The 27,988-nt window shown below is 45.1% G+C and overlaps 1 protein-coding gene across 3 annotated transcripts in view; it reads left to right on the top strand.

Moving 5' to 3' along the window:
* CFAP69 (cilia and flagella associated protein 69) overlaps window positions 1-24,874 on the top strand; it is a 59,289-nt gene extending 34,415 nt beyond the window's left edge. For all 3 annotated transcript variants that reach the window (XM_090047119.1, XM_090047118.1, XM_090047120.1), the window contains 9 exons: window positions 656-774; window positions 6,696-6,777; window positions 8,095-8,287; window positions 9,891-10,028; window positions 11,102-11,178; window positions 12,018-12,215; window positions 17,383-17,469; window positions 18,669-18,773; window positions 21,907-24,874. In XM_090047119.1, the coding sequence (XP_089903245.1) occupies window positions 656-774; window positions 6,696-6,777; window positions 8,095-8,287; window positions 9,891-10,028; window positions 11,102-11,178; window positions 12,018-12,215; window positions 17,383-17,469; window positions 18,669-18,773; window positions 21,907-22,083 (1,176 nt within the window). In that variant the 3' untranslated portion in view covers window positions 22,084-24,874. The remainder of the gene's footprint in view (window positions 1-655; window positions 775-6,695; window positions 6,778-8,094; window positions 8,288-9,890; window positions 10,029-11,101; window positions 11,179-12,017; window positions 12,216-17,382; window positions 17,470-18,668; window positions 18,774-21,906) is intronic.
* Window positions 24,875-27,988: the final 3,114 nt, after the last annotated feature.

Below are 27,988 nucleotides of genomic sequence, written 5' to 3'. Positions count from 1 at the left end.
GAGCAGTGGTGGCTTGAATTCTCCTGGTTCTGGGAGGAGTTGAGCAGTGCAGAAAGGCTCCCCATGCTTCACCTTGGTCTGGGGAATGCAAAGGGAACAGCAGCTGATTACCTCTTCCCAAGACTGGTGCCAGCAAAATGTTCCTTGTGCATTTCCCAGATCAGTCAGCTTGGTTTGAGAAAGGTGTGGGGTGGGTTTTCCTGCCAAGGACCAGGAGGACTTAAGCAGCAGCTGATCCCTGCATTTCCCCCAAGCCTAATTTTGGGGGAGGCACCCCAAGAGAGACAGAGGCAATGAGCATTTGTCCACATTCTAATTTTCAGTACACTTACTTTTAATTCCCATTTTCTTTTTGTGCTTAAACAAAGAGACTGAACCTGACTCTAGAGTTCTATATCATTCTAAATAATGAATGGAAATAGGCATGTTTCAGTTGAGTGGTGAGTTTAGAAGAACTTTTAGAATCAATATCTGAAAAATTTTAATTTAACACTTTCTATACAAAAACATTTTTTATAGTAAGTTGTTAATGACAATTACAGGCACAGGGAACATGATTTTGTTTTTACTTCTTTGAGATTTTATTGGATGTATGTAAAATAGGAGAAGAAGAAAAAAATAGGAAAAATAATGGCTTAAATTAATGTCTCAACAGGAGCTCTTTGGCTGTGAAGGAGTGGATATACTTATCCCATTACTGAAGATGGATCCTAAGAAGTTCTATAGTGGATTAGGTCACAATCGACTCCTTTTTAGTACACTGGATTGTTTGTGGTTAGTATCGAATGATTTTAACAATGATTGTTAAAAAGTGAGAAACCTTGATTTTATCTTTGCTGTTGCTCTTCTCTCAAAAGTCGACATATTTAGCTCACATTGCATTTTAGAAAAGCGCTTAGTCATTGGCTTGAATTCCCTACTCAGCAGGCAGAGAGCTGCCCAAGTGGAGTGGTTGAAGTGGTGTCTGGCACACCACCTCTGCTACCATTGGTATTGGCTGAAATAAGCATAACCTGGTTGAAGCCTGTTTCTGCCTCTGCTGGCACAGTATTAGGTTAATAGAAAAGTGGTGTAGAGCAGCACTAAGAAAGGATGTAATTTCTGATAGGCAAAGACGTGCTTTCATCTAAACAGAAGGAAACAAATTGAAAGAAACTCTTTGGCTATGGAAGATTTCATAGATTTCATAAACATCAGGGCTGGAAGGGACCTTGGAAGATCATCAAGTCCAGCCCCCTGCCCAAAGGGCAGGAAGTCAGCTGGGATCATAGGACGCCAGCAAGATTGGCATCCAATTTACTCTTGAAGGTGTTCAATGTAGGTGCTTGAACCACCTCCGATGGCAGGCTGTTCCAGACCTTGGGGGCTCAGACAGTAAAGAAATTCTTCCTTTGTCCAGCCTGAAATGGTCTTGCAGTAGTTTATAACCATTTGACCTCGTCATCCCTTGGAGCACTCTGGTGAACAAATGTTCCCCCAAATACTGGTGGTCACCCCTGATAAACTTATAGGTGGCCATCAGATCACCCCTGAGCCTGCGCTTTTCCAGGCTAAAGAGCCCCATGGCTCTCAGCCTGTCATCATAAGGTCTGTTTTCCTGACCTCTGATCATGAGCATGGCTCTTCTCTGGACTCTTTCAAGCTTCTCCACATCCTTTTTGAATTGTGGAGCCCAAAACTGGATGCAATACTCCAGCTGCAGCCTCACCAAGGCCGAGTACAGGGGGAGAAGGACATCCTGGGATTTGCTTGAGAAGCATCGATGGATGAAAGCCAGCGTTTTGGTCGCTTTACTAGCCACAGCATCGCATTGCAGGCTCATGTTCATCTTGTGGTCAATCATGACCCCCAAGTCTCTTCCTTCCATAGTGTTAGCCAGCGTAGCACTGCTGAGCCTATAAGGATGCTGCAGGTTTTTTTTCCCCAAGGTGGAGAACCTTGCATTTTTTGGTGTTAAACACCATCAGGTTCTTGTCCGCCCATTTGCTGAGCCTGTCCAAGTCAGCCTGGACCACCCGCCTGTCTTCAGGTGTGGATGCTTTGCCCCAGAGTTTGGTGTCATTGGCAAACTTGGTCAGTCCACTTCTGACTCCAATGTCCACATCATCAATGAAGATGTTGAACAATGGGTCCAAGGACAGAGCCTTGGGGGGGACCCCACTGGTAACAAGGCACCATGACGATTGACTTCTGTCAATTACTACCCTCTGGGTCCAACCACGGAGCCACTTCTCCAGCCAGTGGATCGTGGTGGACCCAAGGCCACAATTGGCCAGTTTTGCCAAGAGGTGATCATAGGATACCAGATCAAAGGCTTTTCTGAAGTCAATGACATCAATCTCTTCTCCCTCGTCCAGGTGATCGGTCACCTGTTTGTAGAAGGAAATGAGTTGGTCAAGCAAGACCTACCCCCAACAAACGCATGCTGGCTATCCCTCGGTGTGTTGGCACTGGCCAGTCCATTAAGGATGGTCTCTTTAATAAACTTTTCTAAGACCTTCCCCAGGATAGAAGTCAGTCTGATGGGCCTATAGTTATCTGGATCCACTTTCCTCCCTTTCTTGAAGATAGGCACCACATTGGCCTTCTTCCAGTCTTTGGGCACTACACCAGAGCGCCAGTTTTGAAAGATCCGTGCCAGGAGCTGGGCTATTATGCTCGCCAGCTCCTTGACTACCCTGGGTTGTAGATTGTCAGGGCAGGCTGACTTGAAGGTATTCAGCCTCTCAAGGTGTTCCTTCACAAGGTCAGCATTAATGGAAGGCAGGGGATCTCCCTCATCTAGACCTCCCTGTCCTGTGGAGGGCATGGGCGTCCCATGGGACTGATGAAAGACCGACGCAAAGTACCCATTTAATAGGTTGGCTTTTTCCTGGGTGTCAGTTGTCTCATTTGGTTCAGCAGGGGTCCAATGTTGCCCTTGCTTTTCCTCCAGCTCCCCACATATCTGTAAAAGGACTTTTTATTGTCCTTGATGCTCGAAGCTAGTTGGAGTTCAGTTGCAGTCTTGGCTTTCCTGGTTTTCTCCATGCAGGACAGGGACCAGTGCAGAATAATCCTCCTTGGAGGTGAATCTCATCCTCCATCCTTTGTAGGCCTTTCTTTTTAGCCTCAGGAGGTCTGCTAGATCCCTGGAGAGCCTGCCCTCTTGCTGCTTTTCCTCCGAGATGGAATAGAATTACCTTGTGCATTGAGGATTGCTCCCTTAAGGAGCAACCGCTCTTCCTAAACTCCCCTCCCCCTGGGGTTGTGGTCCCTTACGGGCTCACCAACAAGCCTCCTGATCTTGTCAAAGTCAGCTTTCCTGAAGTCAAGTACTTCAGTGTTGCTGACTTATTTGCCAGCTTTACGGCAGATGGTGAAAGTTATCAGCTTGTGGTTGCTGTCGCCCACCTTCCCATTGATCACTAGGTCACCGATTAGGTCATCCCCAGTAGCCAGTACTGGGTCGAGCAGTACTTTATCTCTCATTGGCCCATAGACTTTCTGAGTCAGGTAGAGGTCATCCATGCACAATAGGAAGCTTTGCGATGGCTTGGATTTTGCTGAGTGAGCCTCCCACAAGATGTCTAGGTAATTGAAGTCACCCATGACAACCATGGTCCTGGAGCATGCGGCCTCAGCCAGTTCCAGGGTGAACTCCTTGTCAAGCTCTTAACTTTGGGTGGGAGGTCTGTAGTAGACTCCCACCATCGTGTCCCCTGTGCTGTGTTCCCCATGGATTTTAACCCAGAGGGTCTCTAGTCGTCCACCCTGGTCGCCAGCATCAGTTTGCAGGGACATGTAGTTTTCCTTAACATAGAGAGCTACACCCCCTCTACTGGAGTTCCTCAAGGATTGGTCTTTTCATTAGTGAGCTTGGCATAAAACATAGGAATGTGCTAATGATAGCTAACTTGCGCTGCTATAAACTTGCCAATATGAAAGACAGCATCAATACAGAAGAAGATTATTCAGGAAGAATTGGATAGTTTTGATGACTGGTATAGAAATGGATTGAAAAGCCTTCGATCTGGTATCCCATGATCACCCCTTGGCAAAACTGGCCAGTTGTGGCCTTGGGTCCACCACGATCCGCTGGCTGGGAAATTGGCTCCATGGTCGGACCCAGAGGGTAGTAATTGACAGAAGTCAATTGTCATGGTGCCTTGTGACCAGTGGGGTCCCCCAAGGCTCTGTCCTTGGACCCATATTGTTCAACATCTTCATTAATGATGTGGACATTGGAGTCAGAAGTGGACTGGCCAAGTTCACTGATGACACCAAACTTTGGGACAAAGCATCCATGCTAGAAGACAGGTGGGTGATCCAGGCTGACCTGGACAAGCTCAGCAAATGGGCGGACAAGAACCTGATGGTGTTTAACAACAACCGAAAAATGCAAGGTTCTCCACCTTGGGAGGCAAAACCTACAGCACCCTTATAGGCTTGGCAGTGCTACGCTGGCTAGCACTATGGAAGGAAGAGACTTGGGGGTCATGATTGACCACAAGATGAACATGAGCCTGCAATGCGATGCTGTGGCTAGTAAAGCGACCAAAACGCTGGCTTTCAACCATAGATGCTTCTCAAGCAAATCCCAGGATGTCCTTCTCCCCCTGTATTCGGCCTTGGTGAGGCTACAGCTGGAGTATTGCATCCAGTTTTGGGCTCCACAATTCAAAAAGGATGTGGAGAAGCTTGAGAGAGTCCAGAGAAGAGCCATGTGCATGATCAGAGGTCAGGAAAACAGATCTTACGAAGACAGGCTGAGAGCCTTGGGGCTCTTTAGCCTGGAGAAGCGCAGGCTCAGGGGTGATCTGACGGCCACCAGTTTATCAGGGGTGACCACCAGTATCTGGGGGAACATTTGTTCACTAGAGTGCCCCAAGGGATGACGAGGTCGAACGGTCATAAACTTCTACAAGACCATTTCAGGCTGGACATAAGGAAGAATTTTTTTACTGTCCGAGCCCTCAAGGTATGGATCAGCTTGCCATCAGAGGTGGTTCAAGCACCTACATTGAACACCTTCAAGAGCAAATTGGATGCTTATCTTGCTGGGATCCTATGACCCCAGCTGACTTCCTGCCCTTTGGGCAGGGGGCTGGACTCGATCTCCCGAGGTCCTTTCCAACCCTAATGTCTATGAAATCTATGAAAAGTAGTAGTACAGAATACTGTAAACTTACTTACTTGGGTGCCAGTACCAGTCTAGAGACAGTAGCTTGGAGTTTAACAGGGACTGCTAAACCTGCCTAAGAAGCAGGGAAAATACTTGGGCAATTTGCCATGCTAGGCTCTGTGGTCATACAGCCAGGTTGCTACAGGTACTTAAGACATAACTAGCTTTAAAACTAGCTCAGGTATATCTACAGTACACTGCAGTTGCAGTGACCTAAAAGAGGTTTGCTTATTTAGCTTAGCAAAATAAAGATGGAAGGAGGGGATATAATTGCACTCTACAGATCAGGGGGGTGAATGCCAAGGATGGTGAGAAACTACTTAATTTTGACTGAAGAATAAACTGGTATAAATTAGATGGGAATATACTCTAGGATAGAAGGAGCTTTCTAACAATCAAAAGGGTAAGACTTTAAACACTCTCCTAATATGTTAAGAAACAAAGCTCAGGTAGTTTTAAGATCAAAATCAAGACATATATTAATGAGGTTAAATCACATGGATTCTGGCAGCTGCAGAGAACTGGACTCAGGGGGTGTGTCTACATGAGATGCTGATTACACAGTAGCCAAATAATGCTGCCCAGTAATGCTTCACAACACCAGCAATGCTAGTATGCTACTGTGCAGTATTAGTAGGCTACTGTACAGTGTGTTATTGTCCTTCGCCAGTGAAGATGATCACATCCAGCGGGGTGGGGAGGGAAGAAGAGAGAGAGAAATGGGGAAAAAAACAAGAGGGAGAAAAAGAAAAAGAAAGGAGAAAAGAGAGAGAGGAAAGATAAAGGAGGGGGTTGGAGGCTAGGTCATGTGGGTATGTAGGTGACTCACAAGCCCAATCTTTGCCTTGAACAATCTGCTGCAGCAGGGGCAGGAAAGCTATGAGGACTAGGTACAAGAGGTTTTCATTTTCCTGGCCACACGTTTCTTCATTGTTTCTGCCATGCATTGCTGTTCGAAGGCTAGTGCTCCAGTCTGGATTGATGACCTCCAGGATGGACGATCACAAGCAATTTGCTCCCATGACTCCAGGTCGATGCCAAAACTCTTTAGGGGCACCTTTACGGTGTCCTTGTACTGCTTCTTAGGTGCACCACAAGAGTGTACTCCATTTGACAGTTCGCCATAGAAGATTTTCTTCAGCGAGCGAGTGTCAGGCATTCTTGAAAAGTGGCTGGCCCATCCTAGCTGTGCCAGTTTCAGTAGAGTGTGAATACTGGGGAAAGCTGCATAGTAGCGTTACTCGAAAGGCATTCACCAGCACTACTGTGCAGTAGCATCACTTAAAAGGCATTCGCCAGTAGTACTGCACTACCACGCAATAATCACTGTGCAGTCACGTCTCATATAGTCACACCCAGGGAGTCAAGAAGTCCCTGCTGTGAGCTTAGGAGAAATGGAAATGTGTTCCCCTGGTATTTAGTATGACATATGATATTATTTATGTAGCTCGTAAAAGTAAATGATCTCTGTTTGGTAGAACCTCTCCTAATATGAAAGGTATTTTGCATATTTAAATTATTTCCATTTAAGGTGCTGTGTCATGGGATGTTACATTGCGGAGGACTATTTTCTCGAGAGAGAGGGCATTTTTCTCCTTCTGGATTTATTGGCAGTAGGTATTATTGGGGAATAACAGCAATATTGAAAAACAGCAACTTTTTTGCTTGCTATTGTTGCTTCTGGGGTTATTATGTCTGCATGCAATATTGTGTGAATCACGGAGCAGTTAATTCAGAGCAAAGCAGGCAGACATCAGTTCACATGCATGTAAACTATCAGACAAGTTTCTAGCTGATCTTTATCTTTGAAAATTAATTTTTCAGTATAATTCCAGATCCAGTAAAAACCATTAATCATGTGAGGAGGATGGCACCTATTTAAATTGTGCAAAAAAAAAAGGTCTTCTGCAAAAAACATTTTTTTTCAATATTAAAGGTACTGCTTAATATGTACTAAATATGCTGGCTAATTCATGAGGGAACAGCATGTACTCAGCTGTTCACACCTTGGCAAGACTCATTACCTTGTTATGCAAGAGTGTCTTGTCTCTACTAGCAGCCTTGATATGACTGACCAACCCAGTCTTTTTCAGGGCTGCCTTTACAAGCCTTGAAACTGACATTAACTTGTCAGTTTTAAGGCTGTTTAATACTAGCACAGCACTGATAGTGGTTGATGACAGGAGGCATAAAGGCTCATCACACAGGTCTGGCAGTTTTCTAGTTGCCAAATTGACTTTGTTATGTACAACTTAAATTTGCATTTTAATGAAGCTTTTGTGTATAGAAAAGTATCATAAGTCTTCATTCAGTAAAACATCCCTTTTCAGGTAAGCACTTAAGTTTTTAAGTCCCACTGAAGTCAGTAGGGATAAATTTAAGAATGTACTTAGATGTCTTTGGGTTTATTTGCACCACTGCAGTAGTAGGTCCTGGCACCAGGAGGTCAGACACATTGTAGCAACCCAAGTCCACAGGTACACTTTAAATCACAATTAAGTGAGTGAGACTGCTCCAAGCTCATCCCTAACAGCCATTCTTAGGTCCTCTGGGGACCAAGTGCTGAAGACAGTGAGCCCAGAATGGTCTTACTGACATATTTTCACTTTGGAGAGTGTCAGCAGACTTGGGTACATGGAACAGGAGCAGGGCATTCTTAAGCCCTCTGGTGCAAGGACTCACTGCTGCAGTCGTGTAGACAAGCCCTTTGTGAAGGAGAACCACTGTGTACATGTGGCCAGACTTTAAAACAGGCCATCTAAACTGCTCAGGCACATTTGAATGGAAGTAAAAGTTTTGAGCCAGTAATTTTTTGTGGCAGTTTTTGTGGAATCATGCATCTAGGAGGATTTCTGTCTTTTTGTCACTGAAGGCAGAATTTCATTGTATTCCAAACAATTTACAGCTGTTTTCCTTTTTCCTTGACTAAGTTAAAGCAAAAGAACATGTGCAACTTAATCCTTGGAATATTGGTTGAATTTTGTGACAATCATAAAACCACTTCTCACATCAGCACCTGGCGAGGCCACAAAGATCAGACAGCAGCTAGCCTTTTAATCCAGTTGTGGAGACAAGAGGAGAAGGAACTGGGAGTCATACAGGACTCAAACGGAAAAATTATTGGTAAGTGGTGGCAGAAATTTTAACCAATTGTGATGCAGTTCCATTGAATGAAGTGGGAAATTAAGTTTTTCTTCTTGAAAGCAGAATCTTTTCAATACATATGAATTATAGTATATTCTGAACCTTGGCATATGGGATTGTGTATCTGACCAAACTCAAAATACTTATGTGAATGTTTCTGGGGTATAGCCATGCTGGACTAAGGACACAGGCAGACAAGGTTCTTTGGGTAAATCTGAGATCTTTTATTAGACCGAATGAACTGAGTTGGTCTAATAAAAGATATCAGATTTACCCAAAGAACCTTGTCTGCCTATGTGAATGTTTGACTTTTGTTACACAATCTTGCCATTAGGTGGCGTTTTCTGTCTGATGTAGGACTGCTAGTATCTTTAACTGTTCATTCATTTTGCATGCTTCACAGCTTTTAAGTTTTATTCATAGTTTCATAGTTAGTAGGGTTGGAAGGGACCTGAGCAGATCATCAAGTCTAACCCCCTGCCATGGCGGGAAAGAGTACTGGGGTCAAACGACCCCAGCAAGGTGATTGTCTAGCCTTGTCTTAAAGACCCCCAGCATAGGAGCCAGCACCACCTCGCCTGGAAGTTGGCTCCAGACCCTAGCCGCCCCGACAGCGAAGTAGCGCCTCCTGATGTCCAATCCGAATTTACACTCTGCCAGCTTGTGCTGTTATTTCTAGTCTCTCCTAGTAGTGCTCAGGGGAACAGGGACTGCCCCAATGCCTGCTGGTCCCCTCTGACCAGCCTGTAACAGGCCACTAGATCCTCCCTCAGCCTTCTCTTGTGGAGGCTGAGCAGGTTCAGGTCCCGTAGCCTCTCCCCATAGGGCCTGTTCTACTACCCCCGATCATGCGAGTGGCCCTCCTCTGGACCCTCTCCATGTTATCCACATCCCTCTTGAAGTGCGGCACCCAGAACTGGACACAGTACTCCAGCTGCAGCCTGACCAGTGCTGCATAGAGGGGGAGGATCACCTCCTTGGACCTGCTTGAGATGCATCTGTGGATGCATGACAAGTTGCGGTTGGCCTTCCTGACTGCATCCCCACACTGCCAGCCCATGTTCATCTTGGCATCAGTGATGACTCCAAGATCCTTTTCTGCCTCTGCACTGACGAGAATGGAGTTCCCCAGCCTGTAGGTACAGTATTCCTTAGCTCTGTATCAGTTGTGTGTCCTAAAAACACTTATGCATCTCTTCAAAGTTTACTGGCAAAGTATTTTTTCTGATATTGAGACCTTTCTATGAATGGCATTTTGTAGTGATAGAAATTATGAAATAAATCAGGAGGAGGAGTGATTTTATTATAACAGAAAGTTACCTAGCTATGCAGTATCTCCTGGGCCAAATTCTGCCCCCTCTTGCACCAATTCAGTGAAATTTTAGTCCAGGTTTACATGGGTGTGCCCTTAATAGCATGGGCCTAGTCCTTTTCTAGAATGAGTGACAAAGGATAAGTGATGTAATAGATTAGTGTGTTTCAATAGAAAGTGATTCTTTTTAACATGAATTATTAAAAGTACTGCAGCATGTGCCCCTTGTTAGGACTTCTCTTATCCTTTTCTATGTTGTAAAATGATTAGATCCAAAGAAACCTTTGGTTACCAGTTTCCAAAAACAGCAAGGAGTGATATCGATGCCTGCCAACTGCCCCAGCATTGCTATCCTGGAAGTCTCTGAGAATATGAGGGCAAAAATTTATTCTTTATTGTATAAAATAGGTAAGTGATATGAGTTGTATCTTTATTTTCCAGTATTTTCCAGTTTTTAATTAATCTGTTTTTTTCCCCCAAGCAATACAACAAACATGCTTTGTTTTTGATAGTTCCACATTCCTTCAGAGCACCACGCATAAGGTAACAAGACAGCATGGCAAAAGGTTAGAGAAAATTTAAGATGTTTTTACAGTAGTCCCACTTGGGATACCTCTCTGTGAAACCATGTCACCTACCAGCTCTTTGACCATGTCATGGAAAACTCAAAACCCAGAGTTAACAAGTTTATTTTTATTCCATACCATTCTCTGTATTAAGATGTTTCAGTACTCAATATAACATAATGAAAAGCATGCACTAATAAATGCATGCTACATTTAACCCAGCAGCGTATCTTGTAAATGTGAAATTCATAAAGAGATTTGGGTAAATACAGATAAAAAATCAATTAGTTATTAATTGGACACTTGGTATTCTACATGCACGAAGTAGAGAAAATTCAAAATCCCAATAACTGTATCTCGCCTCCATCCTCTCTGCACACTTATTTTTAGCAATATTGTGTTGAATGTTGGAATCTTGGTGTTTGCAAGGTTGAGTTTAGGTTTGGTAGAAGAGACATAAAGTCTCTATAATATTAGTTACTCTGGCTAAATAGCTCCATTCCTTCCTTCAGTTGCTTCATCCTGCTTCAAGTAAGGAAGGTCTGAGCCACATTTGTCCTTTGTGGGCAGTGACTTAATTTAACCACAGGAACACTTTCCTGGCACAATAGATAGCAGGGACAGGCAGGGCAGTATAAGTGCTCTGAAGGTTGTGCATTCAGCAGGGAAATGTTGAAAGAGATTAAGTTGGTTATAGGGAAGGAGTTTGTTTATCACCAGAACCCAGCACAGGTAACTGAAAGGATTAGAAGAGTGACTGGAAGAGTGTGGTAAAGATCCTGTACATGTTAGTAAGATTATTTTTGCATTTAGTGTTGATTTAAACTAGAAGAATTACATGTGGTGAAGTGCTCTATTTTACACAAATGTGTGATGTCATTCATACATAAATGTAATGAATGGGGGTTTTTTTAGGCTTCGAAAATTTGCCTGGTTTGTCTGCTAAGGATTTTGTCACGCTTGCCATCATACGTCGTTATCTTGACTTTAAAGTGAGTATTTAAAATATATATTCCTGTTATCTTTTTCAAATGTTAATAAATGCAGTCCTTGTATAGCAGCAGCATATCTAACTTGCATATAGTGGATGTTGATAAATTTTAGTGGAGAGGCTGTCAAAAGAAAGCTTAAGAAGAACAAGGCAGAAAAACATGTCTTTTCACTTAGGCACAAGCACACCCCATGCCTGCACTACGGCACTTTATAATGTGCTGGATTGTGACTTCTGATAAGACTGCTTTCTGTTGCATGATAAAATGTAGCTGCAGGGTATGAATGAGGTATAGCAACCCTCAGGGGCTGGCCATTATATTCATAGGTTGCTTTAACTTGTGCTTTTTTGTGCCTGGATTAAACTTTTGCTTGGGGACAATCAGTGAAAGCTTTAAGTATTCTGTGGCCAGCAAGTTCAGTTTTATAACTGATTATGTTCAATCCCCAAGATTCATTTATAACTTCTTATTCCATTTGTAATTTGCTTGGCAGGAAGGAGGTTGGATATGTTCAGAGGGTAGGGAGCTAGCGAGACAGCAAGCTTTGCTCTTGTAATGTATGGACTTACAGCTGTTTATTTGCTCTACTACTTTTGAGCTTCCAAGGCACCTCATCCTTTTGTGTAACTTATATGAAAACCCAAGATTGCAAAACCTGGGAGAAGACATTTAGATCAAATAGGCAAAACTTTACGAAAGCATAACTTGGAATAATGATTCTGAAAAATGACCTTGACCAAAAAGGGGAGAAACAAAATAAAACGCAACTAGATTCCATTGGGTAGGTTTAAAAAATAAATATCAGCATTTTAAATACCTGCTGTCTGTTTAATGTAAAGGTTGGGGAAGTCTGGAATGAAGTGCTTGCAGAACTAAAGGAAGAGGAGTTTAGACCAGTGACTCCTGATCAGGAAGCCATGAAAGTTATTTCAGAGGTGACGGAAAGTGTTGGAAAGATGGTTGCCGCTCTTCAGACGGAAATGCTTGAAAGTCACCAACATCAGGAACTCCAGGAGGAAGAAAGGATTTATACAAAAGTAAACCAGGGAATATTTTAAGAGGCATTTGTAACAGTGTAAATTATTTTGCTGTTGACTTAGGAAAATTAGATTCTCTCAATTTACCAAGTTCAAAATCCCACCATAATAGTGTTATTTTAAGATATTATTTTCAGATAAACAGTTGCATTTAAATTCTGTAATTTAAAAAAGTAGCTTAATTTTAATTCTTTTGTTCTATTTAATTTTGTAAATCATTAGGGATCAATGAGAGAGAAAACAGTTTATGTAGTGCATCCGCACTGGTACAATCAGAAATAATGATTGTACAACTGAAGACATTAGGGATAAATCCTATTTCATCCTTACACACCAAAGTGGCATTTGTGTAGCTACATCATTGCAATTGTTGGCACTTATACACAGTTTGAATTCTGTTTCCACATGTGGTGGGACCAGAATCACCCTGTGAGCCAGCTACGACACTTCCCTACAGAATGGGACCCATGTTCTAGACTTCTGTCTCCCAAAGACATTTTAAACTAGCATCTCCTGCTTGCTAGCTGAGGGCATTTATATACATTTATACACATATATTGAGATCCAGTGCATTGGAGCAGACACTATTAATCGAGTTCGGTCTGCATGTGAGCTGACGCGCACTGCACTGCATCGCATGCAATTGTATAAGTGGTGAAATGAATGTCGGTGCTGAGAAAACGGCAGCAGTGCATTTTTAATTAAAACGTCTTCAAAATGGCATGCCACCACCATTTTTTTTTTTAGCACTGACATGCATTTCGCAACTTATACAACTGCTTGCACCACAGCACCAGGTGCTTTTAAAAGAGGCCAGCGCTGCAGCATGAGCATGTGCTCTAACCATCAAGTCATGGGCTAAGCCTTGTCCAGAGCACTTGCCAGCCTCTCTCTTAAAGCTGCCCCACTGTATTTGCACTTAATACTGGATAAACAGCAGTGACATAATTTCTGCCCCATTGTGGGTAGGTACAGAACTCAGGCCTCCCTCTATGACAGTATCCATTTAATTGGGCTACCCTCCCTCCTACTTATTCTCCATTTCCTGACCCCACATATCTTCCTATCCATGCTTTCCAGTGGGCCAGCTCCCAGAAGAAAGCTGGAGAGTGTTCTGGGAACTGCTTAGCCCATGTCCTGGTGATTTAGAGCACTGATACGCATCTCCTGTTTCCCAGCTTTAAAGCTGTCTCTGAGAGAAATAGGCCTAAAACCTGGGTCTTCTACCCCCTGGGCAAGTACCTTAACTGCTAGGCTGTTGGGCTAAATTAAGGTGGAGCATTCTTCTGTGTCAAACACCTAGCAGTTGTGGTTTTTTTCTGTGATTTTTTGGGATCTTCCTAGTGTTATGTGCATGACTAGGTGATTCTGTTCTACTTGGGCAGTCTGTGAAACCATAGTATAGCATTCCAGGTAGGCTCAAAGTGCATATTCAGGGCATAGCCACTTGGGATCTAAACTGTGTAAGTGCCAATGTCACGGAGTCACAGAGGGGCTCTGTGATTGTGAGGGTGATTGGCAGGGCTGCCAATCACCCAGGCAGCCCAGGTGCCTGGTTGCCAGGGGCAACCAGGTGGTCACGTGACCGGAAGGGGGCAGGGCCAGGCCTTTATAACCAGCTCAGGCCAGAGCTAGAAACACAGTTCCCTTCTGGCTGCTGCAGGAGCAGGAGCTCTGCGGCTGAGCTGAGCGGCCGGGGTTAGTGGCTGCTATTTTATCGCGCTAACCGGCTGCAATGATGCAGGGAACAAGATCACCCTGACTGCAGGTAGGCCTGAGAGCCCTGGCAGGGCTTGGAGTTGTTAGGCGTGTGGAGCCTCTGTATTTATGTTATAGCCAGATGGCTGGAGTGTTACGTTACAGTTTAATCCGGAGGACCGGGGAGGCTGTAGGGGAGCGAGGAGGCCTCAAGGGGAGCTCCCCAACAGCTTGGGGGTTCCCAGTGCCCAGTTGAGGCACAGTGCCGGGGGCACTAGTGTCGGTGCGGCTGGGCATTATATTGCGCCAGGGAGCCCATAAGGGCGGTGTTTAGCCCCGGAGTGGGGCAGGGACAGGGCGCCAGAGGCGCGGAAGTTAGCCCCGAGAGGGCAAGGCCCGAGAGCGGGGCAGAGACGGGGCGCGGGGCGTGTCAGCCCCGGAGGGGGGAAGCCCAAAGGGGCAACGCGCAGGGAGCGCGGTAGCGGCCCCTGAGGGACAAGGCCCCAGAGAGGGGCCGAATAGCCAGGCCTAGCTAGCCACCCGAGGGCGCCGAGGCTAGGGCGGCGATAGCGCCGGCCCGAGGGCGCCGAGGCTAGGGCGGCGAGAGTGCTCCAGACTCAGATCGAGCCGGCGATTAGCCAGGCGCCGGCTAGAACCCGGCCCAGGGGGGGCCGGTAGTGAGCGGCGCTGGTGGAGCCGACACAGGAGGCGCCAGCAAGTGGCTGGGCGCCAGCGTGATAGGCCCAGGGCGTGGGGAACGGGCCAGAGATTGGGGCCTGACCCAAGGAGGCGCCAGGTGGGCGAAGAGCCCCGGTGCCCGAGAGTGAGAACAAGGGCACCCGAGGGGCGAGGGACCATACAAGCGTCCCCCGGAATAGCTGCGAGGCTTGGGGCGTGCTAAGGGGGAGGCTTGGAGGCACGCATTGCCCTTAAGGCAGGACGCTTATCAAATCCCCAGTCTGGAGTAGGGACGTACAACCAGACCGTCTATTAGGGAAACTGGCAGCCTCCACATTATATCTTTTACCATCAAAGTCGTGGCGGGCGAGATTCTGAGGGTGCTACGTCACCCTAACGTGACGGTAGGCGGCGCTAGGGAGCTCACGGCCGCCCCTAGTCGCTGCTCCCTCACAGCCAACAATCATTTGCCCAGCTACATAAGAGGCACATAGATGTGAAATAGGATTTTGCTGTAAGTGAGACCTACAGCTGTCTAGAATCTATTTTCTGGGCATCCTGGGATATAATTCATATCATCTTCCAAACTATGGAGTATTTTTCAGAATTTGGGTCCATGTTTTGGAGTTTCCAGGTCCCTTCTCTGGGATCCCTCTCCTCCAGGTCAAGCTTCTCTTCTAAATCATAGGGTCTGTTTTCTTTCTCCTGCAGCTAGTTTCTTTTGCCATCAAAGCTTCCTCTCTCATCTGTACCTTTTATTCCTCTTATGAGTCCTTTTGTCTGAACCTCCTACCAAAAGTTTCTTAGATTTTGCTTTTTAAGACCTAGCACTAATACCTGATCTCTCTTTTCTGCTAAAGCAGAAAGTCTACCCTTTCAAACCTCAGCCCCTTGAGGAGAAGTTGAAGAAAGCACATTCTTCTAAACTTTATGCTAAGGATGATCAAAGTCTTTTTCATTGTCCCTGACCTAGGAGATACAGAAATAAGTCTAATAGCAAGTAGATAATGGATTCCATTCAGTAACTCAGCAATATCATAAAATCGACCAGAATACCTAAATTACTCCACAAACACCACAAATTGTCACATCATTCTGTCTAGACTTGCAGGGGGAACAGTCCTCAAGATTTGAGTTTGGACCCCATTAGTTGTAAAAGAGAATCCCAGCAGTCTAAAGGACTGTGTCTGATGTGCCAAAAATTGTGCTGGAATTTTTCTTACAGAAAAGTATTCTTATAGTTTGTTTCAGTAGATGGTAAGCAGTCTGTGACAATCTGAAGTTAAAGTTTTGAATTAAAATTATTTGAGACATGACATTAAGGTTATCATAAAGGGAAAATTAAGTAAAATTAATTCATTAAAATGGCTCACAGAACACCTTTAATAATAAAATGTTGCTGGGTTTTTGTTTGTAGCTATGTTGGCCTAAGGACATAGGCAAGCAAGGTTCTTTGAGTAGATGTGATATCTTTTATTAGACCAACTGAGTAATTGGAAAAAAGCTCTTGGCAAGCTTTCGGGCAGTCACCCTTCTTCAGGCATAGGGAGTTGCTGATGGTCTGAGTCTTCAAGGAGTCTCAGACTAGCAGTTGTGCTGGAAGGGGAAGGTGTGGGGGAGAGGCAGATCAAGGCCTCTGCAGTGAGAGGCTGGGGCAGGGGCAGGGGCAGGTGCTGCCCAGCTGGGGTGGGGTGGGGTGGGGGGATGCGGGAGAGAGCCACAGCTCATCCAGGGGGCATGGGAAAGCGGGGAGCGGCTCCAGCTGCTCCATGCAGCTCATTCAGTGGTTCATTCACTCATCCAGCAGCTTCCGCCACTGATTCTGCTGCTCATCTGGGAGGGCATGGGGGGCATTTGCCCCTGGATCTGTGCCGGGTGGGTGGTGATGGCACTGGGAGGGGGGCTGTGGGGTGGCTACATAGTTTTTGGGGTGGCTGCAGCTCCCCCCCCCCCCCACAGTCCCTTCCAGCGCCACCACCGCCACTTGCCTGGGGTCAGCCCCAGCCTGCCCTGCCCCTGCCCTGCGCAGATCCGGGGCACATTTCCCGCCCCCCCCATGCCCTCCCAGGGTGCACACAGCAGCAAAAGCCACCCCTCTCCCCCCAGGCAAGTTGCAGCTCCATCCTATGCCATACCCCGCCCCAGCTGGGCAGCACCTGCCCCAGCCCCGCTCCCTCCCTCACTGCAGTGGCCTTGATCTGCCCCCCCACACCCCTTCCCTCCCCTTCCACCACAACAGACTTACCAGCTGCATGCAGCTGTATTGGAAATCAGATCAGTATCAACCGATATGCCTCCTTAAAAACTGGCCATCGGTATCGGCCCCAAAAATGTCTGTTGCTGCACTCCTAATGAATACACATGGGGAGGATTTCTTCCATCTCAGAACTGCAGACTTCTCAAATGCAAGCTGCTGTGGTCCCTTCAACATTTTGTAGTTGGGTAGTGAAAAGGTAGTTTATAATTGAGGTGGCATTGCTAGTCTATGAGGAAGTGAGCCAAACACATTGTTCTCTAATATTCTACTTCTGTCAGGTACTAGAACAGCAGTGATACCATTAAGCAGTTTAGACAAAAGAGGTGTGTTGCATTTAAGTAGTTTAGACAAAAGAGCTATGTTGCATTAGGAATTGTCAGAGGGGAGTCCACAATATCAGGGGAACCCAAAATGAGAAGGTTCTCCAAAATGAGAACACAAAATCAAATGTGCTGTTAGGAATAAGGAAAGCAGGAGAGCCAATGGAAACAAGAGTGTGCATTTACATTTCTTCAAACTTCTTTCATGTTGTAGATTCAAGGTATCCATAAGCAAAGAGAAATGGTGAATAAATCTTGGGAAAACTTTTTGACTCGGACATCAAATTATGAGGCTTTAAAGGTAAGAAACTTTTGTGGATTTTATATTGCCCATGTGGTTATAGTCATTGGAAGATTTCAAGCAGAATCGATTACTAGGAAATACAGTTGGATTTACACCAGACTTCAGTAATACTGTGATATTCGTAAAAATACAACAGAAATACCAATCTTTTTTCAGAGAAGACTTAGTGGCCAAACTATGCAGGTCCCTGATTACCCATATCCTAAAATCCCAGGCACAGTATGTGAATTAGGAGCTAGAATTTCTTTAACTTTGTTTTAATTAAATTGCATCAAAATTGAAATATTCCTGTAGAAAGGCAAAACACTAATTGGCCTACTTCCTGTGTCCTGTAATGGTCTTATGTTTTTAAACCAAATTATTTAATTTTCAAACAGATTTTGATTAATCAGATATTATAAATAGTGCATTCACAATATTTCTATTTCATAGATTTCTAGAGTCAGAAGGGACTTGGTAGATCATCGGGTCTGTCCCCCTGCTCCAGGCAGCAAAGAGCGCTGGGGTTAAGTAACCCCAGCCAGATGCCTGTCTAATCTCTTCTTGAACACCTCCAGGGTAGGGAAAGCCCCACTTCCCTTGGAAGCCCATTCCGTATTTTGGCAGCCCTCACCATAAAGAATTTCTTCCATACGTCCAATCTAAATCTATTCTCTTTCAGTTTGTGGCCATTATTTCTGGTAAACCCTAGGGGTGCCCTGGTAAACAGAGTGTCCCCTATTCCCTGCTGGCTCGCCCTAATGAATTTGTAGGCAGCTACAAGATTACCTTTCAGCCTTCTCTTGTGGAGGATGAAGAGATCATGTCCCTCAGTCTGTCTTCATAGGGTATTACCTCAAGACCCTCAACCATACAAGTAGCCCTTCTCTAAACCCTCTCAGGGTTATCCACATCCCTCTTGAAGTGCAGCGCCCAAAACTGGACGCAGTACTCCATCTGTGGCCTCACCAATGCCACATAGAGGGGAATTATCACTTCCCTAGACCTGCTCATGATGCACCTGCTGATGCAAGAAAGAGTGCAGTTAGCCTTACTTATTACCTTGTCACACTGATGACTCATATTACTTTTTGCATTTTTATTAAAACCATATAGAAATGACCTTCATGTTTTATTTTGCATGTTCTTTGTTAGGCTGCATATGATGAAGTGCTGTTTTGTGATTAAAAATAACTCATCTTTCTAAATATCTTTAGAAAGCAAAAAGACTTCAGGAAAAATCAATAGAAGCTTCTAGATCAAAGTCAAAGTCACAAAATGCAACCACCCACTCAACTGAAATAAAAGGCCTAAATACAACAGTAAGTAAGGTTTCCTTTAATTCACTTAATCTTACAAATTAATAGAAATAAAATAGTGTAATTACTGTAGGCCTTATGTTAGTTGGACAGATGAAGTGTTCCCAGTCCATTTTTTTTGGTCCGCTATTTCCTGCTTCCCACATTTGCTTTAAATTTCCTGATGATGAGGTCCAAACTTGTGAGATTAAAGCACTGTGTCTGTAGCAGAAAGATGTCTATTACGAATTAGTGTATCTTGATGTCTTTGATACTCCAGGAAAAGGGCACTTATCAGAAGCCTTTTCCATCTGTGTAGCTGTCTCATTCTGAACCTGCAATAAAGATAATAAAGATGTCCTGAAAGCATTATTGAAGGAAGAAATGCTTTGTTCTTTTACTAAATTGTCTACACAGGGCCCTACCCACTGTAGCTGATATGTACCTCTTCAACCTCTGATAATTCACAAGCATCAAAGATGCATAACTGGTCAAAGAAGAGGTAGGAAAGGCCTCCTACAGAAAAAAACCTCAGAGACACTAGGCCTTTATTTACTGAGAAGACCTGCTGAGCACTTAATCTGTTCATTGAAGGCTTCTTTTCCAGTTGTTCATTCCTTCATAAATGGCTCATTAGTTGCACCTGATGAAGTTGACGGTGTACATGCATATGTCCCACAGAAGAGTTTGGCAGTTTTCAGCTTCTTAGGAGAATGACAGAATACCTGGATTTGGACTCTTGACAATCTAGAAGACTTCCTGTTTGATTGTTTTTAACAGAGTTGGAGTTAGAATTCCTATACCAATCAATGAGCACCCCACTGAACCAGCTTTGATTTCTTACTGACCTCAGCTTCTGTGCAGAAGGAAAACAGCACAAATGTAGCAAATCTTAATATAGATATAATTACGTTGTTGTTGCTGTTGTTTAAGGAAATGAGACAGTTTTGGTCAGCTTGAAAGGCAATTATCTCTGCACAGCATTGACCTAATTGTTATCAAGTTTTTTAGGCTTTACAGCAAAGCAGGGCTTCAAGGAGGAATTTAACCATGATAATAAGGGAATGATCAACTTTGTAGATGTTTACAGGGAGCTTTCCCTGCATGTAAGAGGTTAACATGGAAGAAATCATGAAGGTGCTAGGTCAAAAATGTAACAAGTAGGTGATGGAGTCTGGCTTCATGGATAATGCCCTAATCTAAAGCTTCTCAAATTGTGGTCCAGGCACCACCACTGGTCCGGAAGCTCCATTCAAGTGGTCTACAGAAGGTTGTGGAACAATTGAGAATATCTGTACTTGGTCCTGCACTTGATTTATTTTTTCTGACGATGGAGCTCAAAACTGTTTTGATGATGATGCAAAAAAGTTTAAGTGGTCTGCCGAAACCCTCAGCAGTTTTCAAGTGGTCTGTGAAAAAAAAAGTTTGAGAACCACTGCCCTAATGCAAAGAAATAGCAGTTAGTATCTGGCAGTAATAGGATAGTGAATGAGTGATATCATGGGCATAGCCATGAAGAATCTTGAAAGGGGAGACGAGCAGCTTTATGTTTGATATGATAAAGAAGAGGAAGCCAATGAAAGACAGGGAGATGCAGTCAAACTAACAGGATAGGAAAATGATATTTGTAGCAGAATTCTGCACGGATATGAGTGGGACAAGAATACAGAGATGCAAAATGGTAATGGCTCAAGACAAGAAATTTAGCGGTGTGAGTAAATAGGAAAGGTTGTATATTAGAGCTGTTATGCAAAAAGAATCTGCAAGATTTAGATGCATCTCGGAAGAGGATCTAGACAGAAGTATATTGTAAGATATTTGATTATAAACCTTAACAGCAAGCCAGTATTTTCTGGATAATTTGTCCAAAAAATCCTCCCAAAATTCACCAGAAAACTGTGGTACTGGTGAAGCTGAAACTGTTTTAACCTTGATAGAAAGAAGAAAGTTCAAGAGAAATTAGTCCATTATGCAGAAGTAGTATAGTAAAAAAAGAATGAATTCATCAGTAGAAAGTCATGTTCAACAGCAACACTGCATAGGGATTGTGAACTGCAGGCATGTTTAGCAATCTATGGTATCTAATCATGGAACAGATTTCTCCTCCCTAGCTTGAACATCTTCATTAAGCGGAAAGAGAGGAAGCTAAGATTGTTTTTGTGGATCAACCAGAAATGGCCACTTATGCATAAGAAGCAGTTCACTTCCTGGTTGGTTTTGGAGGGGGGACACATGGACAGACTAAAATTAACTGTGCAATAGTAAGGAATTCCAAATCTCCACTCAGCTTCAGTTTAAGGTAGATTTGCTATTCACAGGCCTTAACCTGTTCTGTGTACAGAGTAGTAATGAGGTAGAAAACTTGTGGACCTGTTCATATTTGGGTCTTTCACACCCTTCTTCTAGATAATGCTCCATATCATATTCTTTTCCCCAACTTTCTTCAGAAATCCATCTCTCAAAATATAGTTTGTTCCAAACTAACATGACTGGATTCAGGAAAGTGATCCTGTTTTGTCTGCAGGGGCTTATTAGTCCCCTATTTAGTGTGTGCCCTAGTGTACCTTCAGAGAAGGAGAGATCCCATTTTGTTCTGCAGAAATGCAGATGTAAGATACTCCACTCAGCCAAAATAGCAAAGCTTCTGTCATACACAGAAGCCAAACTTGTTGTGCCTAAGGAACATTACTGTTGAAAATGTAGATAATTGCACCTAAGTGGTTGGGTGGAGATTTTTGTGCTTGCCCTCTTGGACTTAGGCACCTAAATTCCACGTGAGCTTCATTTCAGGGACTGAGAGCTTCTTTGATCTAGCCTTCAAATATTGGCAGAACAATAAATCCAAATAACAGAAGATAATGCACAGTATTCCATTCTTCTAATGAAGTCTTGGTTTTCTTTTCCTCTGTACTTGGGATTGAATACAAAGGCTGAACAGCATGATCCATAAAGATACCAACTGAGAAGCCACTCAGTCTATGTTATTGATGGGGCAATTTGTGTATTGAGTTTAAAGAGTATTGGAGAGGAGCTAGGAATCCTTCAGACTGCATCTCCAGCTTCTGAGTAATATTGTCGAAAGGCTAGGCCTGTGATGAAACTCTCATTTCATTTTAAAGACTAACATGAATGTCAAACGATTTGTTTTGTTTTCTAGGTTACATCTGGTCGCTTAGTAACTGTAGAAAGTACGCCTTCTCAATTAACTGGAGGGCCACTGGCTGATACAGACCTTTCTCTTGGAAAGATCTCTGTTCGTGGAGGAGCCTTAAAAAAAATCAAAGGAGTTAAAGTGTTGGACCCATTCAAAAAAGATTCAGTATCTATAAAATAAACACTGGCTGGGAGTATTTCAGACAGTGCTTTTTATTTTTTCTTATTCTTACATATAGTATATTTTAGGCGGCCAAACATTTGTAAAATATAATCTATTTGTATTGCTTTGATAAAAATGCCTAGAAAATACTGTGAAATGAATAAGTATAGATTAAAATATGTTTTGTTTTATACACAGTAATGTAAACATCAAGGTGTTTATGAATTAAGAAGTCCATGCAGTATGTTGCAAAGCTATTGATTCTGACCTTTCAAACCATGTGTACCAGAGAGCGTTCATTCTGACCCAGTCGGTACCTGGATGTTTGTCCCTCAGGGTATCCTACACTGATATCTAGGTATGACTTTGAAGACTGTCCTCAGCCAGTCAGGCCACATATGCCACCCTGTTCATATCTATATCAAACTTTACATCATGTACCACAGACGCACATCCTGACGAGTGTGCACATGGTTTGCAGCACCTCGAACCACGTGCAGCGCACACGTGCACATTCACATGTGCACTGCTAATTTGCAGCGCGACAGGTTTTTTGACACTGGGAGATCCCAGTGTCAAAAAAACTCTGCTAAAAAAATGGTGAGGCACATACAACAGCAGCCTTTGCCAGTCAGGATCTGAGCAGAACTGAGCATATGTGCCATGCTCTGGCTGCCAGTCAGGATCTGAGCAGCTGGCTCAGCACCACTGCTGCCTTGGGAGGCCCCCCAGGACCCCAAGTGCTGGCCCCAGCCTCACCTACCCCACCCAGGGCAATTTGCTGCACACTGGAGCATGCATGCAGGGGGCATACCCGCGGCAAACAGCAGTGGCACAAATATGTGCCATTGCTGTTTGTCCCATGGGAAACACATGCCCCTGCATGTGCGCATTCATTGTGATGTGCCCCAGTTGTCCATACTCTGTTGTTTAAATGCAAAGCTGATTGATTCCCCTCTAGTAATCAGTCTTGTCTTTCCTTCTGTGCTTGTCTTTATAAAGAAGAAATGAGGTGTAAAAAGACAGGAAACACAAAACAAGAAATTATAGCATTATTGCTGGTAGATTTCCTGTGCTCAACGCCTGCAATACACAGGTAAGTTCCAAACACACTGCAGAAAGTGGGGAGATTAGTGATGAGTGAGGTCAGAGTTGAACTTGTAGCCTGAAGTTCAACAGAGCTTCCAGGGTTGGGTTAGACTACTGTGGAGGATAGACCATTAGGGGTTTAATGTATAGATGGTTGGCAAATATGAAAATAGGAGGGGATTGAAGTCGACCCTACCTATAAGCAGAGACCTGGCTTCAATTTCCCCTCTTGTCATAAAGAATGCACATTCCACATGTTGCAATTACTGACTCCTTTCCTTGGGGTTTATAACAAATACTAGCCAATTGCCCAACATGAATGACAGGGTGTTTCAGGGAGTGTTTACATGGCTCACCTCCCTCCCTGCCACCTGTTCACTCTTTGGGGCTGGCCATGCAAATACTCCCTCCACTGCCACCACCTCCTCCTCCAGCCTCTGGAGCGGCGGCTCCCTCCCCCCTGGCTGCATGGGGGATCAGCGGGCATTGGGGGAGTCACTGTTCCCCCGTGCACTGCCAGGAGTGACCAGGAATAACAGTCACAAGCTGGCAGAGGGAAGGTTTAGGCTAGATATCAGGAAGTGCTACTTCACAGTCAGGGCGGCTAGGGTCTGGAACCAACTTCCAAGAGAGGTGGTCCTGGCTCCTACCCTGGGGGTTTTTAAGGGGAGGTTAGATGAACATCTTGCTGGGGTCGTTTGACCCCAGTATTGTTCCTGCCCTGGTGGAGGGTCAGACTAGATGACCTACTCAGGTCCCTTACGACCCTAGAAACTATGAAACTATGCCTCCACCTCCTCCCCTGGAGCAGCAGGGCTTCCCCCCCACCTCACTGCCTGAGGTGGCGGCAGCGGTGGCTCCCCCCCCAAACCCGCCTCTGCCTCTACCTCCTCCCTGCCTGAGACAGCGGTGGCTCCTTCACTGCCTGAGGAGGCAGAGCCTGTGCAGCCAGCTGCTGCTGGCCCTCTCAGCAGCACATGCACAGTTGCCCAAAAGCATTACAGACAGACAGATAGACTAAGCCCTTTATTATATTAGAATATTTAATTCTTGACCGGTCTTGACAGCTATGGTCCTTTGTAAAGAGACCTATCCCATCTCTATGTTCCCTCAAACGAACAACAGCCCTTTCCATCCAAGTAACGTGATCTGACATGGGCAAAAGGGCCCTTCACCCATTATTGGTATTCCCTGTGACCCCATCTGACATTGCAATTTGCTGCCACCCAACTTTGACAGTAAGAAAAAGTTAAGAATTCACTTTGTAAAATGTCAGTAAAAAGAAATGGGGAAAACCTTGACTGGATTCTGTAGATTTTAACTGCCTTCTTTTAATTCCTAGGAAGAGGGGTGTGTGCATGCACATGCATGTGTGTGTGTTCACAGTCCAAAGATTATTCCAAATGGACATTTCTCACTATTCCATATAAAGAAAAATGTAACAGTATAATACTTTACACCAACACCATTTAATCATATTTAATCCTATAAGTACCTACCTATATGCACCTTCCATTAAAGACAACAGCAGTTTCTTGTGCAGAAGGATTGTCAGCATATGTCTAAAATATAACATTGTAAAGCAAGGCAGCTAGCTATGCTTATTTCAGATGATTTTAGCTGAGCCATGCCAGTCTGCAGGGTCTGAGATGTGCTTGCTAGTTGTTGATGCTATCTGGCTTGCTCCATTAATTTTATAAGGGTGTGTGCATGTGTGTGGGGGGGGGGGTTCAAATTCACCCTGCAGAAAATGTAGCCATGCTTTATTAAATAAATACTTCTTTGCTTTCTTCATGCGAGAGGCCAATTTTCTAATCTAGATGAAATCTTTGCTATCTTGTGAAATCTGTGTGCAGGATGACAGCAGGCTGCTGCTGCCACTGCTGGCCAGGGCCAGCACTGGGTTCTTCTTGGTGTGGGCTGCACTGGGCAGACTCAGGTGCTGGTGCTGGCTCCAGCCAGCAGTGGCATAATGCTGTCATCCCACATGCAGATCTGGGGGCCTGCGTCCCCTGGGAAAAGTCCAGCACAGCCTTGCAGCTGTCCCGGGGAGTGTGGACCCCCAGATCATGCGGGATGACAGCAGACTGCCGCAGCTGGCCAGTGATATGAGTTTTGCTTGTCAGCAGTTTGAGGTGCAGTTTCCCAGAAACCCCTGCACCCATCTCCTTGATACTTTGGCAGGCTTCATGCCCTCAGAAGGGGCTACCATCCCGGCAATTTTCATCTGAATCGGGCAATATATAACAAAGTTACAGGCATTTTCATGATTCCCCATTGTAATCTATGGGCAAAACATTGAAACAGTGAAACAGTTTAAATCAGGGGCAGGCAATTATTTGGGGCGGAAGGCCACTTAGTAAGTTTTGGCAAGCCATCAAGGGCCACATGACAGGCAGCCAGGGACATATGAAAATTAATTTTCTAAATTTTGGGGGGCCCTGCGGGCCGGATAGAATGGCCTGGCGGGCCATTCTACAAAAGCATTAGACACAGCGGCTTGATTTGCTTACATAGATGTGTAATGGGGCTTACCTTCGCATGTGTAATGGGGCTAAGCCCTGTTGCTGAGAGTATGACTAGACAGTAGAGTTAGAAAGCTGCAGAGCCCCAGATAGTAAATGGCTGGTAACTAATTAAGTAATGGCCTCCTGAGGTGTCCTCAGTTCAAAGAGAGGAGGAGGCAGGGGCTATAAAAGCTCTGCACCAGAGGCAGAGTCTGTCTGACATGGGCAGCAGCTTTCTACTAGGAGTTAAGGGAAGCAGCTCTGGGAACTCCAGACTGGACCAAATTGTGCTCATTAAAGGAATGAAGAAGCCATGTTGGAGACAGAGAACTGTGAGTACATCCCGGAAAGCCTGAGTTGGGAGATGCCATCATGACTTGAGTATGAGCTGGGGGAGAGGCCTGGAGAAAAGTACCCCAACTGCAACTGATTTGTTTTGGGCTCGATTTTTGTTGGTTATAGCCGCAAGACATGGGAGTGGATGAAGGGGTAGAAGGAGGCCACCAAGGGTGCCTTGGGAAGACACTAGTCAACAAGGACTATTAGAAGTTAGGGACTCAGCTTGACGGACAAAACCTAATGAACTGAGCGGAGCCTGAGGAGTGCAAGCCTGGTGAATTGAGGGGCTGAGGGCCCAGAGGAGTGGAGTCAAGGAATGAAGGAATCACTGTAGTGGACTTGAGCAGTCTCCTGTATTTAAAATAATGTCAAAGGCATGGCAGGAAAGCACAGAGGGGCGTACCCTGATTAACCACAGAGAAGAGGAGATACCACCCCCACTTTTTCACAGTAAAACCTGTTACAGCGGTAGTCACCAACCAGTCGCTTGTGATCTACTGGTCAATCGTGGAGCCTCTGACAGTTGATCTCAGTATGGGAGGGCTGAGTTATAGCTGCTTCAGGAGCAGCGCGATGCCACTTGTGTCCCACCACTGGGCTGAGCCACGCCCCCTGCACACCCAGTGACAGGACATACGCGGTATCGTGCCACTCCTGGAGCAGCTGCAGCGGGGCTTGGAGCACAAAGCCCAGCATGCAGCAGCAGTCACCTCCACCCCATGCACAGATTGGGGGGCACATGCCCCCCAGGCCTCCACTGAGGTGCATGCAGTGGCGGGAGCCCGCCCCATGCACCTGAACAAGCCACCTGGGCTCTGATTCTCCCACCACCCAGCCCAGCCAGGGCCTCACTCACCCCTGCCCTGCCTGTGCTCCATTCCCTCCCCAACTGCAAAGGCCCTGATTTGCCCCCCTCCCGACCCTTCCTTCCCCCACAGACTGACCTGCTGGTGGGTACCGTGCGGTAGATCCTGGGTCATACTTTAATTCAGAAAGTGATCCGGTATTTAAAAAGGTTAGAGACCACTGTGTTACAGTATGCTAGTAAATACAGCAAGATTACTGAAGCAGTCCAGTGGCTTCATTACTAAAAAGGAAATCTTTACCACTACACCTGTACTGCTATTGGCTATTTGAGTTGATCGCTTTCCCCTCTCTGCTCCCTTCTCTCCCACCATCCCCACAAACAATGTGCAGTGAAGCAATTGGGTTTCACCTGCATTTATACTTCCTGGTTGCTGTAATCAGCTGCGGTTGTAGGACTTGCTGCTGTTTCCTCTTAGGATATCTAGCAAATATATGGCAGGACAGCCTCCTGGCAGACCCTACGAAGAGAGGCTATGGGACCTTAACGTGTTCAACCTTCACAAGAGAAGGCTGAGAGGGGACCTGGGGGCCATCTATAAAATTACTAGCAGGGACCAGCGGGGAATGGGAGAAACCTTGTTCCCCTGAGCACCTCCCGGAGTAACAAGGAATAACAGCCATAAGTTGTTAGCGAGTAGGTTCAGACTAGACATTAGAAGGCACTACTTCACAGTCAGTGCAGCTAGGATCTGGAACCAACTTCCAAGGGAAGTAGTGCTGGCTCCTACCTTGGGGGTCTTTAAGAGGAGGTTTGACGATTACCTAGCTGGGGTCATTTAAGCCCAGTTTTCTCTCCTGCCCAGGGCAGGGGTTCGGACTAGATCTGCAAGGTCCCTTCCGACCCTATATCTATGAATCTATGAAAGAAGAGATGGTAGCTGTGGTGTTCTATCTGTGATGAGATGAGGTAAGCTTAAGTTGTATGGGGGAGAAAGAAGCTGAAAACAAAAAATTATATTGAGCAGGGGGGACAGGTTCTGAAGAGAAGCAGAATGGGACTGAAGGAAGAAAAGCATCAGGAATACAGGAGGGACAGGGAAAAGGTGAGGGTAGTTAAGACTGAAGAAAGCAGATAAAGGGGAGGGCACACATTTTCAAGGAAGACCTGCCTTTTGCTGTCC

Source organism: Crocodylus siamensis, chromosome 5, assembly GCF_052110815.1.
Source record: "Crocodylus siamensis isolate JL-2025a chromosome 5, ASM5211081v1, whole genome shotgun sequence".
NCBI classification, from domain to species: domain Eukaryota; kingdom Metazoa; phylum Chordata; order Crocodylia; family Crocodylidae; genus Crocodylus; species Crocodylus siamensis.
This window is presented reverse-complemented; position numbering and strand designations above follow the sequence as displayed.